General features: G+C 40.7%; 1 protein-coding gene across 1 annotated transcript in view; it reads right to left on the minus strand.

Moving 5' to 3' along the window:
- The window catches only part of crim1 (cysteine rich transmembrane BMP regulator 1 (chordin-like)), a 178,266-nt gene that overhangs the window by 38,337 nt on the left and 119,542 nt on the right, over positions 1-20,387 (minus strand). The window contains exon 8 of the mRNA XM_066697496.1: positions 2,339-2,467. Within this exon, the coding sequence (XP_066553593.1) occupies positions 2,339-2,467 (129 nt within the window). The remainder of the gene's footprint in view (positions 1-2,338; positions 2,468-20,387) is intronic.

Here is a 20,387-nt window from a genome sequence, read left to right on the forward strand (position 1 = left end):
TCACAGCAGAGATTAACAAAGAGCTGGGGAAAGGGATGTACTGTCAGAGCTGGCGCTGGAGTCTAGAAATCACTGAGAGCCACATTAGAAAGATAAATACACACAGACATAGACAAATGCATAAAAAATGAAATTAAGAAACAAAAACTCTGCTAATTTCATAAATATACATATTATATAACTGCCCAATATAATTTGAATACTATAAAGAACACAAGACAGACCTAATTGTGATTAATTAAAAAACATAAATACACATTAATAAATATAATAACGTTATTACTGTTTATTACAGTACCATGCTTACACTGGGCCTTCAAGCTAAATAAAATACATTTATTTACTTGGCTCTAATACAAATGAATGTTAATTAATACTTAGACCTCAAGGAATAAATACATTAATACCAGATACCACTGAATGAAGGAACTGTGCCATTTTGTTCTAATTGTGAATGCAGTTTTAATAAGTGAGACTTAAGGAAGGTTCATTTAAAGAGAACATCTGAACTCAATACAGCCAACCTAAATCTCATCAAATACTCTTGGAGTGAGACAGTGCCAAGGATCTTAAGTTTCCTTTATCAAAGTCATGCCTTCTTTGCGGTTTGCATACCAACTGCCCCGAGTCAACAGAGTCAACACGCAAACACGGGTACGGACTGTGACAGACTGCTGCCTCATAGTCTGCAAACAACAAAGGGCTGAAGGTGTACTAAACCTAAATATAGCACCTCGGTAAGCAAAGCATAACTTATTGTGAACGGTATATTTAGGTGAAAGGACACAGCTCCTCCCTTATACAGTGTTGGTGGCCTCCGCAGCCCAATCGGTCACATGCACGCAGGTCTATAACGTGTCTCTGCTGTGGCGCAGGATCGGATTTGGCTGCTGCTGCCACCACAAAGCATCAACCCGACTCATATTTTCTCGGCTCTGTGCAAGCTCCCCGAACCTATCCGTCTCTCTTATTTATTTCTAGCCCGTGCGCACGCTCCTGTAACGTCCACTCGGAGACATTGCTCTCAGGGTTATATATAGCAGGCATCTGTTGGAGTGTGAGGATGTTCTGGGATTTTATTTTTTTACAATAAAAAATGAAAGAGATTCTGGATAAGCCATTACAGATACATTTATGAAACAGATTTATAAACCTTGAATAGATGTAAAAAATATAGATACAAAAAAAGCTTTCAGGAGAAAAGCCAACACATAAACAAAAAGAATAATCAAAATATCCCTGTTCACTCCAAGTATAAAAGCTCTGAGAAAATTGCCCTGGTAGAGCAGCTGAGGGATAGAAATAAGAGCTTCACTCATGCATTTTTAATTACATGCTTTGTGATAGCACTTTGCCTAAGTGAAGTGTACGGCAGCTCAAAGTCATGGGGCCTAATTTCTAGGAGAGTACAGTGCAATACTAGGCGAGATTATGCTGAGAAAATTGAAGGTGGCATAAAAGTAATTTAATCTTTCTTAAATAGAAGGCCTGCAGGCCCAGAACTGGTGTAGCTCTCGAGTAACCCTGGCGATCTGTTTAACGTCCAGAGATTTTCTCACCGTGTAACCAACCGTGTTTTGGCAAAGTTTTGTTTCAATGCTTCAGCGGTGGGTGTGGGGCCTAAGCTTCTCATTGTTAAAGATAGTATTCAGGCAAACACGAAAGGACCCAGGGCAGGCATGACTAAGAAAGGAGAGTCATATAAGCTTCTGCAGAGCTCCCCCACCCCCCACAAAAAGAAAAAGAAAAGAAAAGTTTTATCAGACACTGTTTCGCCTCAGTTGTAATTCCTCTTGTGCTCCTGTATTTCAAATCCCCCTCGTGATGCACAGATGCGGCTTTGTTCCAAACACATCGGGGCAGGTAGGTGTGCAAGCGCAATTTACCACTTCCAAAAACTTGGTTTGCCCTCCATGACTCTGTGGCACCTTGCCTGGACTTTGCCTGGGTGGTTCTCTTTTGTTTTTTTTGTTTTTCGTCTAATTGCTTGTTTAAAATGCTTTGTGATGGACAATACATTGCAGGGCTGCAGTGGCAGGGCATGCTCTGTATTGCAAAGGAAGCTATGGGTTACATTTCATGTTTAAACCATGAGGCTGTGTGTACCCACGGTGAATATTGATAAGCCTGGCAGCACAGGGTTTTTAAGTGAATATTCGGAGGAATGGATGAAATGTGCACCAGTACTGGTGAGTGGCCGAAGTGATGGGCTGCTGAGGTCAAGCAATGAAGCGGTCGTTACCAAGAATTACAAATACTTTACATAGTCATTGCAAGCTGCGGACCATATACATTGAGAACTACTAGAAAAACATGAAAAGCCTCATGGTGAACTTACTTGTTTTACATTGACAGGTGCGGCAGCCATTCTGGTTCAATCGGAAGCCAAAAGTGCAGTCCTGGTCCGTGAGGGTGCAGTTCTCCAAGACCTCACAAATCGGAGGCCCAATAGTGATGTATGTCGGCTCTGGAAGACAACAGTTTGACATTTTAAACAACCTGGCTCTTAAGCATCTGCAAACCCTTTTTCAGTGATGCTTTTCCATGGCATGTTTCAAGTTGCCATAGATTTTTTAACCATCAGGAATGGCCCCTATCTGTTTCAGTTGACTCTTCCCAGGAGAAATGGTTGAACATCTGCATTAAGCCTATGAAGTATCAGAAGAATTTAAGAAGAAACAGACTTTGAATACTAGCACACTTTCCTGTAAAAACAAGGCCAAGGTTATGTCTCTTCTTGAGCACCTTATACCACATGCTCTTAACATATACCAAAAAAAACCCTCAAACCTCTGGGATTAGTACACCACTAACAAGCACCTTATAAGGTCATATGTACAATCCCCAACATAATACAGGTTTGGGCAATCTATCTATTGTAAATGTATTATAAAAGCAGAGAGAGGTGTAACAAAAGAAGAGAAAAAAGCTGATGCGTCTCGAGATGTTTTACGGTTTTACTTTCATATCTGCAGCTTAGTCACTTATGGCAGGGGCTAGCCAGCCACTGAGTTACTGTAGGCTTCTCCTGCTCTTTACTCCAGCTAGTTTTCCTACCTTTGTTCTTTCTCATGATCTCTTTTAACTGACTGCCAGTTCAAGGGGCCTTGCATTAAAATAAATTGTAGCCCTGCCAATCCCCCCCCGCCTTAATGGAATACAACAGCTGAGAGCCCCAGCCAGGAGTTAGCAAAAAGGGTCATTGGAGGGGAGTCAAACTCCCCAGGACGGCCTAGAGACGGATGTGAGCCTCCATCCAAATCTTATTTAGAAATTAACTGCAATCTGTGCGTCTCGGCCAAACAAATTGATTGAGTTGTCCTAATCCGCCCTGTCCCCTCTTTAAGGCCGTGTGTGGTGTGTGCCCAGGCAGTTGCTGAGGAACTCGGCAGCAGGCTTCGAGGGTGTCTTGTTTCATGGCGCTCACGCAGAGAAGCTGTGGACTGCAGGATGGGGGTGTGGGGGGGTATGGGGCTGAAAAATGACAACAAGACTAGAAGGGGGTATCACGTTTTACCCAGAGAAGCTGCTCATTCCCTGCGCCGACAATAGCAACACAGTTTACATGGAAAAAATGACAACAACAAGAACAGCAGTGCCAGCTTCGGTATTACATTCAGCAGGCTTGTGAGGCCCCCACTTCCCCTGACTGAGCTGATGACTGCTTGCCCTCGGCGCAGTCTAGTGTGAAAGTTCAGAAAATCTTTCAAGCACCATACGCTGATTGAGTTTCCACTGTTGATTGTGCATAAAAACAACAAACAACCACCCATCCAACCAACCAACCAACCAACCAAGCAACCATCCAGCCAAAACAATCATCCAACCAAACAAACATCCAGCCAAACAAACAACCAACCAACCAAATCCTGTAACTCCTTTTCACTCTTTAACTCTTCCCTTCCCACTGTTTCCATTGGCCAACTTGATTTTTTTTTACATTCTTACTATTAGAAGTGATTAAATGTTGTTCTTGAGATCTCACATTAATAGGTTAATACAAAAAACTGTCAGTCCAGAAGTCACATGACACATTTTAACATGAAGAGGTTAAATAGTTTCAGAATCTGAATTTACATCATATGATTGCCATGTCCTCTTTAGTTCAGGTAATGCAGAGTTTGTTTTATTACGTTTTATGAGCAACAAATGATTAATGGAGATTTATTAAATATGGGTAGAAAAAAAGCCATCCCTCATGAAACTGACTCCATGGTTTGCTTCACAATAAAGAAAAACCTGCTTTGAGCCAACAATAAATTCTGTCAAAATGCTTCTGTATATTTGTAGACTTTACACACTTAATCGAAATGGCAGGAACCTTTTCACAGAAATTAGTTTATTCTTTAGAATAAAGGAGACCAGCAAAAACTGAATCTAGTAGCACAGTAGTCAGCTAACTCAATGCCCCGGGAAAACAAAGTAATCAGTTAGTAGTCTTGTCACGTCGGCAGGTATTTCTCGCTCGTCTGGAAATAAACAGATGTAAATGAACCCAGAGCAAAATACTTAACTTTGTTTAAAAATTGCTACTTTCCCACTTGGATGGGGTTTTGCAAGATGTTAAAGTCCTCGTGAAGGGTAAAGGCACACAAACACAGGCATGTACAGGCTGGAACACAGGAAGATACATAAAACCCAGACTCTGTGATGACTGGAAAAAATATAAATACATAAAACATTAAAATCCATCAAAATCATGTGTGCTTTGGTTCATTTTCTTTACCAATTTGGTGCCATTGGTTTATTATTGAGATCAACTCACAAGGTCCACTGATAGGGGCACTTACAAGCAAACTATTGACAAGACAGAACAATGGCCTCCAGTCACACTGTTGGACTAAAGACAGAGCTGCTTTGATTGCTTTATCACCTCTCCTCTCCATGTTTTTGTGCCTTCTTGTCCATGCGCCCAGAGAACTGAAATTCAGTCCTTTTATTACGAATTTCACTCTGCAACACCCAAAGTAACAAAAAGTAATATAAACATTTGGGCACCGCAGTCCACAGTGCACCAAATGCCACATTTGAAAGGATGCTTTCTCGACCCCCTTCAGCAAAACGCGCATCCTCAGAGACGCCTTCGCTCAGGCTGTTCGGTTACTGAAGAGGCTATTGTGTAAAGTTCTCCTTTTTGATGAAAAGCCTAGCTCAAAGAAAACCGAAACAGAAGGGTTAGTCTGCGACATTTAGCACTGAATAAGTGAGCGTGAGGCTCAGTTCGCTTTTAATTTCATGTTCCACAAAATGTAAAACATGACACGAACAGTGCCGTAAACGTCTGGTCATACATAAACTCCTACACATTTTGCTAACCTTTTTAGAACTGGGACAACTCTAAGATTAGTTGAATGGTCTGAATGTTGAATGGACTCTGAAATGTCCCTTTCAACTCCCAGCCTCCAGTCAATCCTTTACAGTAATGAATCAGTTTACATTTGTTATTTCACATACTTTCTGGAAAATTAATTAGATTTTTTTTATGCATACAATATTTTTAAGTTAGAACCTAATACAATTCAATTAAAATATAGTTCAATATGTCTTCTTAATTAAGATCTCTTCTTAATTTAACAAAAGCACCTGCCACTCTGAACAAAAACACATGACTGTTATGCTTCTTGAATACTACTACTACTAATAATAAAACAACAGTAGATGTAAAACACTTCTGTAATGTTTTCATTAGTTTTAATACATTCAAATTATGTCAAACCTAACCAAAGTTCCTAAGGTCAAACTGTTTAATTAATTTGTATTCTATAAACAATTTGCCATTATCTGTGTGTTTTATGTTGTCATATTTCTCCCTGAATTCTTGTAAATGCACAAAAGCAACACAAAAGGAACAAACAAACAAACAAACAAACACAAACAGTGATGTGAACAGTCCTCTGGCATAGCAAACAAAGGGAAGCCTTCAAGCCCTAGAAATGAGTGCCTCAAAGGCACTTGACTGAGGAGACAATCTGGTCTCTTATGAGATGTTTGGATGTCGCTGGCTGCTAGGGTTGTTGTAGGGTGTCAGCATGCCGAGTCGTTATGCAGAAGCCTCAGGTCTCATGTTCTATAACTTGACTTAAAAAAATAAAATCTGTCCTACTGTGGCAAATATCTCAACCCATCATAAGCGCTAGGTGTTCCCTCTGATCCCACACTGCAGGAGCATTTTTAACAATCATGAGCCTTATAACAAACGCTGTGCCAACCCAAACTAGAAAAACATCCATTTTAAGTCACTTGTAATGAAGAAAACTTTCTGATATGAAAAAGTAAAGGCTTTTTTTAAATTGTCCCCATTCCTGTCTATTGAATTAATCGTCACACATTTCCTCAGATACAAGATGGACTATTCTCCGGTCAAGAATGATCAATTTCCTTTTTTTATTTTTTAAATGGATCAGGCCAAGGGGGCATATTCAATATAAGAACAATTATGCTGCTCATTCTAGGTTTTGTATTATTCTACAAGAGGGTGAAGGCTTTTATGTTTGACAGTTAAGTTGAATTCAAAAATAATGTACACACCTTCCAGCTACAATTTAAAAGCCCCCCTCCCCCTCCATGTGAAAGGGCTAAAGGCAATTTAATCAGATTTTGGCATTGTCACTAGTACCGGATCAATTCTCCATGCTTCACACTCCGCGGTTTGATAGCTCTCTTATTAAATCTGGACTGAGAAGCATTTCAGATTGGTGAGCGAATGCAAATATTTGCAGCAAACCTTGACCCAGTGTCACTTTATGGCAGCACATCAAGGACACCACAGGTAAAAGCTGCATTTCATCAAGACTGAAAGTTCAATATGATGGTACAAAGAGGCAGGATCAATGGCAGTGTGGCCTTCACAGATTCCATGCATTACATCTCATAAAAACACAATAATGAGCATCTTAAATCTTTTTTTATACAGAGTCAAACTTCTGTTAAAGAGTTTTGACAGAACAAGGTCCCTATGAAAAAGATTTGTATGACAATTGGAAATCAAACCAAAGCAAATGGTACGACCCATTTTTGCTTAGCTGTTTTGGTTTTAATAATTGATAAGATACGTCTGCACATTTCTGTGCTGACTCAGCTGCTAATTGACACACTGATCTTGCTTTGAGTCTTCCTCTTCAAATCATTTTAAAATTACACACTTTCAGTATATTGCGTCATCACCAATGACAAAAAGATGAAATAATACGAATATTATTGGTTATATCTCCTTTAAATTACCAATGTCCTAGTGCCAATTCAAATAAAATAAAGTTAATCAATTCTAATGTGTTTGTGTATGCATTAAATGCAAACGTTACAGACAAATACATAGGTAATGCATTTAGACATAGTTGATAAACATATTTCATTCCGTACACAAAATCAAAGAAAGAACAAATATCAATAATAATAAATATCCAATACATTGTTTCTGGTAGAAATATCATATTATACACATTAGTGTATTATTACACAAACACGATTAAGGCTCCTTCAGAAAAGGATGATGTTTAGAGGTCAAACACAATATGAGCTAATTACTCCCAGGTAGCAAAGTACATATCTCCAATTAAAATACATCAATCATCTTTTCTCTCTTTTTTTTTTACAGGGTTTAACGATGGAAATATTTTCCTTTTTATTTTCTTTCTATCAATGAAAACTTCCCAGTATGGCTTTAGCAATGCTAATTAAATTCTCATAGGAGGCTAATTAATGACAAAAGCCACACAAAAAAACACAAATTGCCTGAAAAGGAATGAACTTGTTAGTGTGACCTATTTTAATGGTTAATAACTGTCCTGTCTTCTCCATTTAAATATGCCCTAATACGTTAACTGTTCATAAATTGTTTTATGTTGTTTTATATAAAACACTCGGCAATCAGTCTGTCACTATGAGCCTGCACTGATGATGTACAGTAATATTATTAAAGAAAATGCAGGTGTACATTTAGTAGTAGTATTTTAATTTATTTTAATACCCAACTTCATGACTGACAGTAATGTATTTATACCTGTCAAACACACATACAGGTATCGGTACTCTTGTTCTCAGCCTTACTAGGAAAGTACAATGCTGAAATTTGTTCACAGACTTCAAGGACTGTTAATGAGGATTCTTATATTTCATATGATAAATAGTTTTTGTCCAATACACTGAATGTATATCTGGATTATCTTAACTAAAGCAACCTTCTGTAACACTATTGATTTTGAAAACATCTCAACAAATATATAGCTGATATATACACACAATGTTTATAAATGAATGAAACGGGAATGGATAAACAACGCTAAACGTGCATTTAAATATGTAATTGCTGGTGCTAAGGGTGCATATTCTTTTCTCAGTTACTGCTGATGAACCACAGCCAAAACACACATTAGGTTCACAGGTGTGTCCATGGTGCCTCCCAGGTGTGAATATCGAGTTTCCCAGGTGTGACTGCGCCGATGCTTTTAAAGATACCCGTCTGCTCAAGAAACTGGCCATCTAAAAATCTGCTTCCAGTCTCCCAAAGTCAGTTGTGAAAGTTTAAAACTGTTGAAGCAGCAAGAAGAAACAAAAGTACAGAAAGAGGTAAATAAATAAATGATAACTTGCTTTTAGCAATGTAAGTATCCAGAGTTTATTTGGAGTAAGAAAGAACCGGAGCGAACAAGGGCAGTAAAGCCAAAACACAAACACAAACAACTTTCAAAGGCATCTGGTCAATTCGGCCGAGTCAAAAATAAAAGTACAAAAGGTGAATTCAGGAAAGAATAAGGTTAGAGATCAACCCTATGACTGGCTGAGCTAATGCTCTGTGAAGGATGGAAATATAAAAACCTGGACAACGCACAGATCCCTCCTGGGTTTACTTTCTATTCCTGGAGCCAGAACACCGAGCAATAAACCGCTCTCTTCCAGTTGTCTGCTGTTTCATAACAAGCAGGGCCCTGTGCTTTTGAAATCTGAACAGACTTTGCATGTCAAAGGAAACACAGCAGCGCAAAACATCTTTTATAAGGGAGGCCGGCTGCAGGTGCAGTGGCAGGGAAAAGACCCACAGGAACATTTCACAGGATGAGGCATGCAGCAGCACGCCACTGAACAGAGACATATGGGGGAGGCGATTGGGAGTTCGCAAGGCCAGAGCTGAGGAGGAGACTGATGTGCAGCGGGGCTTGTAGGGTAGAACGGTGAAGGCGTTCCCTCTAGACTTGGCAGGTCATTCAAACCGTTCTTTTGAAGAGGCAAGTTCGTTCCTCTGGGCTGTGCGAATAAGGCACTCAGGGGGCCGCCCGGAATGACACTTCTGCGGTAGGCCTGACCACACGCTATAGGTCAGAATACCAAGAAATTAAGTTGGATAACAATTTCTGTTTATGTGTACAGAAGAAATAAATTTGATCTCTTATTTTTTAATTTGCTTTATTTGCATTATTGGTATAGGAGCCTCGATCCAGCTCTTTAATTAACAGCTAACAGAGCATTCACTGTAAACTGGGACAGAGTTTGGTGTGCAGCATTTTTGTTTGCCTTATCGATTTGGCCATGTTAAAATTGTTCCAATACAGGCAAGCTAACACCCCCTGAGCTAACATTGATCCAGTGGCCCTGGCCCAGTGAAGTATGAAGCATGAAACACAATCCGTAACACGCTGGTCAGCCTACTTTTAGTTTGCTTGATCTCAACTTTACTGGCAGAAGGGGCCTGTTTTAGTGCTGGCAATCAAAATGTGTTCCCAAAAGTAACCAACATAAAAAACTTTTTTTTCACTTTAACAGTGTTAAACTTTTAGCCAAATTGCTTGAGTGATCAGAAAATGTGAACTAAGCGCACCAAGGGAGTAAAAATGAATACATAATGTCTGTCTGCAGGTTTTCCACTTTCGGTGAGGTTTGTCCTCTCCTACTAATGTGAATACCTGTCTATAAACCTTTGCGTGCGTGCCTGCGTGCGTGTGCCACATAAAAGGACAGGAAAGCATTATATTTGCAAATTCCCAATACTTGGCATTAGTTACCCCTTGAAAATCCTGGTAGGAAGTGAACAGTCTAGTGGTGTATGGAAAGGGTCAGGGACGGAGAACACACTGTTGATACAGCGCACTATGCTCTAACCTTCATAACACAATTGCATCTTGTTCATGTTATCAAGGGGAGAGCAACCTGAACAACAACATAGAGCACACAAACATATCAACACAAAGAGGATCCTTATGATTAGTAATATTTTTTAGAGGCCTAATCATAATAATAACACCTGAGGATTAGGCACCAGATTCTTCCATCAGCACGGTGATGAATCACTCTGACCACACAATAGCAACTGATTAATTGCCGCAGTGGTTAGGCACTGTTTAGAGAGCTCACAATAATCCAAATCAATTGAATAATGAGCATTTAAGGGGTAAGGCACCTCCATTATAAGCTGTATTAAACGTTTGGCATGTGGGCATGTGTGTCACAGTGCTCTGTTTTAAGCTCTATGGAACACAGAGTTAAAGATCCATTATTTCAATGATCTGATAATCAATGGTTGCTAGGAGCCAGACGTTTCGGAGGCGGTTGCCTAGGAATAGAGCGGAGTCAGAATTCACCTGTGGAGTTATTCAGGACTGATATTTAATAAGAGCTTGCACTGTATTGTGAGCACCACTGGGTTTTTAATTCACAGCAATCGAAAGGAAAGGAAATTGAAGGAACTGTGACTTCCTGATGCTTTGCACTGAGTTAAAGGGAAAAAAAAATACACCAGTGGGCATTTCTGGAACAAGTGCCTGAGAGTTTGTTGAAAAAGACAGTGGCATTTCAATAGGAACTTTCTCAAAGCACCCATCCTGTCATGATCAAATAAAGCACTCCCTAAATAAAAATGTAAAAATGCCAAGCCAGCTTAAAAAAAGGGAACAAATGAAAGGCAAAAAATAAATAAAACATTTATAACCTCTAAAATCCATTATTCCATTTTACCACCTAGAGATTGTTCTGACTATTACGTTCATGTTAGAGATTGTTATTTAAAGCCTGCCCCCTGAAACAACTGTCTACCTATCTTTCTAAGTGCATAAGCGTGCAATCTAAATAACACACAAATAAATATACACACCAATATTATTACGTTTTTAGGTGATGTAAACCTCACTGATTCACATCTTTCTTCCCCGTCAGAAAGCCTGTGGCATATTTTCAATCTCAGGGCATAACATGGGCTTGTGAGCAGCCTCTCCGACCCTCCCTCATCGAGATTAGGCTTTGGAGGACTGAATGGATTTCAGCTCCTAATTGCCTTCACACAGACCTTTATTTACACTCAGGGCAAAACAGCAGCCTTCATTTTTGTTCTTGCATTTCTTTTCTCTGCATTAACTGTGACACAAGGAACCAGAGGTACAGCACCCGGGGGGGAGGAAATCAAAAAGCAAGCTAATTATATAAATAAACATAAGTAACCACCTAAGGAAGCAGTGTGAACAGGAAAAAAAAAGAATACAAGCATTTGAACAAGAAATTGGGAGGATGGGGGGTACCCAGAATGCCTCTGGTGAAGTCTTGAGGTAAAAACAAGTACAGTGCCATGCAAGCAAAGTTTAATGGTGACAGGATTCAGGATCATGCAACAAAACCCCTTGAATTGCAACATGTCAATCGCAAAGAGAAGAGTATCCAGCTGCCTAATTAGAATATTTTTTTCCCTCAAGTAGTGTTATGGTTGTGAACACAGTTCGTAATGTCTAAACTACATATTTATGCAGAGACATTTCACTCTCTCACCCTCCAAACGGATATGCATCACATTTTATTACTTAAAAACTGCAGTTAGTAGAAACCTGGCAAATGTTGGCCTAGAGGCTCAGAATGATCAGAAGAGCATTATCACAAGCATTCGATTAAAATATAACATTTTTTCACTTGGATCTGAAGATTCCAGAATGATATTCCTGATGGACAAGCGCAGATATGGTGACTCTGATGAGTCCTTAGAAACCGGTTTGATTTAGTTAGTTATTCATTTCCACTCCCTGCTTATTTCCCTCCACATTAATTACATTACTCTCCAGAGAAGTGTACGAGAGGAAGCTGAAAACAACAACAACAACAAAAAGACATAAGGGACTAAACTCATAAACTATTTACCACCAGTCTGTTTACTCGTTTCCCCTCAAACCAAACTGGAACAACACATTAAATTTGTAATGTGTCACATAAATCTTGCAGGGTGCTAATTTAGCACTTTACAAAGTTAAATGAGGTATAAGTAGCATCTGCAGTCAGACCTGGGATTCAGAGGAGGCCGTACAGAAGCACGTGAAAATGAATGACATCAATAGCACACCTACAGGCTGCAAATACGGCTCGTTTATAATCTGATACTGGCTCGTGCAAAGCTTTGGGTTTGGGACACTTTTCAGGTGACAATAACAGTTGCACCCCCAGGATATGCTTTTGAATCCAGTGTCCCAAACCCACTGAATCCCTTTCTGTGGCCATTCCTTCATTTAGGCACTTTATTACCTAAACAAACCAGTCTTATCTTGTTAGCCTTCCTTTCGGACAAGTAGAGCATTAAAGTGGAACAGGGAAGGTATTGTGAGACAAGAAAAGGTCTGAGAAGTAACTGTATGGCAGCTTAGGTGAACGGATGCTTTCGCACATAACAGCCCCACGTGGCCAAAGTTCTTAACTAGATTTAGAAATCAGTGTGTATGTAGGTGTACTGTAGAAACCCCTCCCTTCCAGTATTACTCTAGCTTGGCTTTGCTATTTAGTGTGAAGCAGCCACCCAGATCCTTCTGCGGATGCACTCTTGCAGCAGATGAAGACCGGGTGTAGAATACAGTTTGGGACAGCGACAAGCTCATATATGAGGAGGACGAGCCGCCCAACGCTTTGCTTTATGCTCTCCCCTCAAAGAAAGCATTTCTCCCCAATGAGGAAAAGGAAAAAGGTCAGATTCCTTTCAGTAACTCACATTACAATAGTGTCCAGATGATTCAAAACCAGAAGAATAAACATCCAACACTACAGTCAGCAGATGCCTTGTAATACGAATTGTATTTATCTCTTTGGCACAATGCACTGTGAGTCACTGGGCTCTGTGTTGGATTGTTGAGCAGTGCTTGCAGTTTCAAACTAAATGAAAGGACTGTAAATCCTGCAGCCCCAGCGATGCAGTCTGTACGGTGCTGTGATCTCTCCCGTCTTAAAACGCAGCGGAACGTGACATAGGAGGCATCTGCTTAAAGCACCTCACCTTGCCTGCCAGCAGCACGAGTATTTATTTATCCCAGTGTGCTAAAAGTGAACATTTCCTGTGTGTGAATGTTCAAAGGGAGGCTCAGTCTTGTGCTTTGAGAAGGAAAAATGTGGTGTCGGATGGTGAATACTGAGTGAAGCGCATGAAGTTACAGATGAATCACGTCTTTAGGCACCATCTTGATCGGAGTGAGAGGTTTCAAAGGATGATTGACTCATCAGGGGATATGTGAAAGGCTAAAACGGAGACTAGACACGTTTTCAACTCGGATCTGCACAGGGTTTTATTGCAGAAGGGCCAGAGTCGGATAGACCTAAAAAATTGTCCCCTAATGTTTAACGATCACCTCTTCCCCTGGATTCTTCTGGACTGGGTCATGACCAATTCACCATAAAAACACAGAAACTGTAAAAGCGAAGAGGCTTGAATGGTACTTAAAAATAAATTAATTAATACAATAAATAAATACACATACTCCAGCAATCCTTTGTAATGTATGCCAGAGATGAGGTCATAATCTGGTTAATGAAAATGACAACATAGTACTTCAAACATAAATCTTGACATACAACAGACCAAGAATGTGTTGGCTACGATTGCTACACTTAATACTCCGTGGGCTTAGAGGCATCGATTGCATTGAGGCTTTGAATATAATTAACCTTGTCCTTGTCTTTTTCTTTTTTAATATCTTTTTTTAAAAGAAAAAGAAAAAACGCCTGTTTCACCAGGCCTTCAAGTTTAATTTATGAGAAATTCCTCTGTTATTCGGCTTGGGCTGCAGTCACCATGTGTGAATCACTCCTGGCTCCCTTTCAGTAAGAAGTCATCCACAGTGCACAGAGGGTGTCCCCACAGTAACTTAATCCTCCTCGCCACCCACTGCTTGGCCATTTACTAAATCTATTTGAAAAGAATCAGCCGTAATGAATTTCAAATGCACATAAATTAAAGCTAATAGACGCGCACGCCGGTGCCACACAGGGAGAAAATAACCAGTGGGATATTCTTTTGATATGACGACTCCGTGGGAGTGGGCGTGCAAACAAACCACCCCAACCACGCGCACCATGAAAGGGTTGCCGTTGCTGCCAATCTGGGAAAGCGCTGTGGCGAGGCAGTGTGGAAATATAGACATGTTTAATAGTGCCGGGGGCAGGTCATCAATCTCAGGGCTGAGGCCGGCATTGATGCATCTCGATCAACTAAGTTCCCCCCCCACAGTGCATCCCAGTCCCAGTCGGTCATACCAGCAGGGGGATTTGATGCAGTTTGAAAAGCTGTGACTTATAGTAATGGCTTGTGTTGTGCGGAGAACCGAGTTTTCCCCAAGTTGGCTTCCACCCACCCTCCCCTTGGCAGCGCTCGGCCAACCATGCGATGGGAGACCAGCTCATCCATCCCTTAGTTCTGGAAGAGTGCTTTAACCAGATGCACCACTCAGGTGCCCCAGACCTATGCAGCTTTAACCTCACAGTGGCAATCCCATTACATGTAAGCATGTAAGGTAGCTTTCATCCCAGACTGGACTTGGCAAATCTCCCTGTAAATCTACAGGAACCAGGATGAGGTCCAACCCTCTGCAGGGATTTGCAGTGATGGATGCAATGCTGATGATGTTCAGCATAGAGAGATTTTTAAAACGCTGCAATCACCATTACAGCTTTAAAACTAGTAGGCAGAATCCAGGGAACAGAAAGAAATGCAAGGAAATAGCATCGGCCACGCTACAATAGTACAAATCTGTCCAACTGGGTTGCGATCCTAATTTCGCTTTCATATTAGAAAGCAGAGCATCAAAAAACATAACTGCGCTCTTTGTGTTTCTGTTAGACTGTGTACATGTGCGGCAGAATTGGCAGAATAGGGTATTGTAATAGGTGGGCGGACATTTAAAGATTTTACTTGAAAATGTTTGTGTGTGTGTGTGTGTGTGTGTGTGTGTGTGTGTGTGTGTATGTATATATATATATACATACATACATACATATACATACAAATATTCAATATTGTGATTTCTTATTTACTATGGAGTTTGGTTGTATGGTAGAAAATGGATTGTGTGGAAGTATAATGAGGAACTCTACATACGGTCAACTCCATTCCACTACAGCAGAGATCACAGCTGAATTGGCACCAACATATTTTAAACAGGCTCTGACATACACCCTGCTGTGTAGTGCGCAACTGTTACACAACGCGAGCAGTAGAATTTTGGACTCCTGTGAAACCGCTTTCACCACCCCAACATTGGCCAGATAGTACTATGCTCCCTACAAAATGCGTCTGGAAACATAGTAAATCTTCAGTACAAACAAACTGTAGTGGACTGGAAGAACAAAAGCCATAGGACTGGCAGAAGGATTCTTAGAATACATTCACACATTCTGACACCTACGTTGGATAAAACAAAGATGGAAATGGTCCCTTGGGGTGGAAACAAACCAAAGGAAAACAATAATGCACCAGCAGGGAGGCGTTTACTTCCTTTATGGGAAAGTGACTTACACATGGTGGCCCTTTAGATGGCTTTTGAATTAGTTTATGGCCCCTAAGAGAGTTGAATTGAAGGTCCTGCTGTGCGTCTATGTGGGGGTGGAAAATATGAACATGCAATCATAGATTCCACTATAAGAGGACCTGTAGTGGGACCCCTTGCTTTTCAAATGGGCATGTAAACAGTCTGTGAGAGCAAGGGTGAGGGCAATCAAACAACAACAAAAATATAGTTAAAAATATAAACCAGTATTGAGAATCACTGCTAGAGAGAGAAATGAGACAAAGAGCAGGAAAGAGAGAAAGAAGAAAGTATCTGGCCTTTGCACTTCACTAGACAACACTCAACAAAAAAATTATGCTCTGCTGCCTGGCTTCCATACAGTTGAAAAGACAAACAGTGGTTAAGCTTTGAAAAACACAGAAGGTCATGTGATCGAATCTCTTGTCACTAGGTTGAGGGTGGGGGAGAGACTGTACAATTTGAAGAATAATAAGGCAAAAAGCAAAGGGGGTTTGGTGGAGGAAACATTAGGAAGCTGAGGGGTAGCAGCGGGTTAGAAAAGGAAGAAAACCAACAAACGCATAAACAAGGTAAAGAGAGCACACACAAGCACCGAGACCGAGAGTTAGAGCTTAGAGACAGGAAACAAGTTTTCTTTGCCTGACCTTCAGTGGTTTTGGGAACACTGTTTTTTTGTTGTTGTTGTTTTTTTGGCTCTTTTAGATGTTGTTTGTTTTCACAAGCTGCCAAATGTGCCGGAATGCGAGCTATGCAGGTTTATGAATAGACCACTGTGGCTCTGACGTTGGAACAGCTTTGTTTGTTTGAGCCCTGTACTGGCCTGCTTCTGAAAAGTGGGTTGCAAACCCCCCCCCCCCTCTCCCTCTCCCTCTCCCTCTCCCTCCCTCTCTCTCTCTCTCTCTCTCTCATGCAGTATGACTGTGCTTCCTTCAGGGATATGGAGGCCCTCATCCAGTGGTGCCAGTGCGGATGCCTCCACATTCAAAATATGGACAACAAATTTCAAAACTAAATCCATAAAGGTGAGAGGAGAAGCAGAGCTCTTATGCAAGTTGGAGAAAGCTATGGTACAAGCAAGTGAATCCCAAACATCCCAAAGACAATAGCAGTGGCATGATTGGAAAAATCAACATCAACTAGTGTACTTTATTAACTCCCCGAAAGGCCATAGTTGAATGGTTATTTTTGACTTTTGAGGGGATGGTGTGTTGTTGTTGTTTTTTTTTTTTTTTTTTTAATGTTACCAGAAATGGATGCCCTGGAATACTTTGCTTACAGAGGCCCACTTGGAGATAGGACTCAAGGTCATATAGTGAAGTGAAATCCTGGGTCCGTAAAGGCATGCTTGAGGAATCCATTCACTTCTGTGTCACGAAATGAGCAATTAAAACCCCACGGCCTCCTTACCAATAAATATGTATATATATATGTTTCAAATAAATTAAGCTTCCCTTACCTGCACTAAATTAAAATAAGCAACACCTGCTGATCTGGGAGCAAAGCCAACGCTTGTGTTTACAGAACAGCACGAACCGTTCCTCGCAGGAAAACCAAACCGACGATTTCCTGCAGCAGACAGTGAAACCCTGTGGGCAAGGACTGCGAAGAGAGAGGACCCGGGCGATAATGTGCCGCAGTCATGAAGATTTATGTCCTGTCCGTATGGACCGCCAGAAAAGCATCAATATCCATGGCAACAGGACAAAAAGAGCAGATCTGGGCTCAAGTGAACCACAGAGGTGTTGTACATTCAGTGGTCGTTGACATGCTGGTTATAAAGTCCAGCACTGGTCAATCAAAGGCATGATAAATTAAACCTCTCCCTCCGGACTGATCGGTGATGGACTGGGTGGAGGCCGAGAAGGAATCTCAGACGATGCGGAACAATAAAACATCGCCCAAAGGCATGTCTCTTGCATGATTTCCACTCAATAGGAGACTTGGCTACTGAAAGGTGCTCTCGCAAAACTCGGCCTCTCTCTCCCCTCGCTGGGCCTCTTCTAACAATGCCCTCAAGGCTTTTGCACAAATTAATTTTGCTCATCTGAAGTTTCTAATGAAAACAAAGGAAGTATGTCCTTGGCCTCTCTTTTTATTTTTTCGAAATGTATTTCATTATTTGGAAGTCAAGATGTGCCACTGCTGTAAGAGCTGCTGCCTGGGAAGTGTCAGCATGTGGGATTAAGACTCCTGCATTAATTAATTAAATGAGCTCAAAAGGAGTTACCTGCCTTACCTGTTCATCTGGCAGTTTATCAATAACCTTTCCTTTACAAACACTGATACACAACCCAAGTTCTTGTGAGGGCTGGGGACAGTGACATGGTACAAAGGGCTGAGGGGGCTGTCAGGTTTTTTCTTTTTGGATCTAAAGGGTAGATATATAGGTACTGGACTCTAGAGCTTTTTTGCACTGAGAACAACAGATGTATTTGGGTTTACTGGGGAATTTGTGTTTATTTATTCATTTATTTTATTCCTAAGAGAAAGCATCTGTGTTCCAGGCAAATGTCAGGACTGGCAGGACAAAAATAGAATAAACATGTAGAATTCCATTTCTGTGTTACATTATTTTATCAGTGTAGCTAAGAGTAAAAACAAAAACAAAAAAGTACAACTGATTGTCTAGATTTGAACACTGACACCAGGCTTGTGTTTCCTAGCAGGAAAAAAGAAAGTAGCTTCTTTCGGCTCTTCCAGAACTTTGCAATGGAATAAAAGGCTCCGAATGAAATAAGACGTCTGTTTAGTAATGACTTTCACCTTGTGAGAAATTAGCTGCCTTCTTGGTTGGCATACTTTATTCCCCCCACCTGCTCCCGCACTCCCCACACCATACATTCCCATTCAGCCGCTCTCTCTCTGGCACACACGACTGCTCCCCAGTGACTCGAGGAGAGCACTGATCTCGACTCCCTTTCTTCTCAGGCGCTCCCCGGTGCTGAGGAAACATCATGGCCTCCTTCCAGAGATATCACTCCTGAACACGAAAGGGCTGAATGGAAAATTAATTTGATGGAAACACCCAGCCGGGAACTCCCAACAGAGCCCAGGAGAAACGAAAGCACATCATGGAGCGGTCTATCAAAAACCAGACTTTCAAATTGAACATGTCTTCATTGTTCAATGCAGAAAAGCCAGATTAGAGGGAGAAAAAAGGGGAAAATGAAGAAGTGTGTTTTCTAGGTATAGGAGCTGGACTTTCAAATGCTTTGCCACCATATAAAACGCTTTCAGATGCCTCCAAAGGTTTGTGTTTTCTTCAGGTGGGAACCCCACAACACAAAAATTCAAAAATAAAACGGCAACAATTTTCTTTAGTCATATGAAAAAACGAAACAAATAAAATCGTATATATAATACAAAAAAAACTAAAAACAACAAAAAAAACTTGCTAAATTCACAAAATCCCAGAGTGTGAAAAAACATCCTCTAATAAAGTGAAATTTGACAGGACACTCAAAGTCATTACATCCTGGTAACTGGGACCACTCTCTGTGGCTTGTGTTCATTCAGACTCCTCACCTTGAGGTTCATTTCATTTAATTAGCCAGATTCATCCAATTTTTGTACATAAGACTCCCGTTTGGATACTCTTAAGAGCATGTCTTAAGTAGGAAACATCTCATTAAGTATCGAGGGGAATTCAAACAGAAAGAAAAATGAAGCTTTTCATGATTGTACAAAAATGATCTGGGGCTGCTGCTGTGGTTGTCGTCGTCACAGTTTATTTTTTATTGCATCTCTGCATTCGAGAGCATTTTGAAGACATTTAACAAAACAAATACGTATTTACTGTAGTAGGCATTTACTGCAGTGTGCATCTATGGTGGTGCTCAGGCTACTGTGTGTTTCTGGCTCTTTAACATGGCTGAAGTGGCCTTCGGTCCTGTTTGTTAATTCGAAATGTGTATCTGTTTCACAGCTTACTTTCCAACCGAGCTTCTTGCTCCTCTGGACCATGTCATAAAGGCGTCCAGTGCATCCATTAATATTTATGTGTACGTTTTGGTACAAAACAGCTTCTCCTCTCCTGCAAAATGTTCAATACGGACGGAGACAAATGGGCATTCTGGTTTTATTGGTATCGTATACCCATTTAAGATTCAAATCTATATATTTGTTTTGCTACACATGACCAGAATAATATTTTCTCAGCACTTACACAAGCACGCGTCTCCGGCAGGTCTTACCAGTGTGAGAGTACGACCCCCTTAAGAAACTCCCTGTCGCTCATAAAACGCAGTTCAAATTCAAGCTGCAAGATGTATTGTGACTGTATATCATCGGAGGTCCAACCACCACAAAAACCTGCACATCCAGCAAATATATTAAGATTATAAATAAGGGCCCTGCAAGGAGCAATATTGCAAAAACACATCTGTGATAGAGCACTGAAGTTATAAATTGCATCCAAACCATTTTTGTTTTCTCTCAACACTTACAGCATCTTAAATACAAACTGCACATGCTCTCTTATCAGCGGGAAATTTCCATAATGTGTCCCAATCCACGCTACTACATATTCAAACGACACTGTAATCCTGTCGTTTTCAGATTCCTATCTCTAGGATAATCCTGCCCTAGAAAAGTTAAAGGCACCTTGAAAAGGAAGTTCAGGCTGTCATTGGACAGTCT

Source organism: Amia ocellicauda, chromosome 1, assembly GCF_036373705.1.
Source record: "Amia ocellicauda isolate fAmiCal2 chromosome 1, fAmiCal2.hap1, whole genome shotgun sequence".
In the NCBI taxonomy this organism is placed as follows: domain Eukaryota; kingdom Metazoa; phylum Chordata; class Actinopteri; order Amiiformes; family Amiidae; genus Amia; species Amia ocellicauda.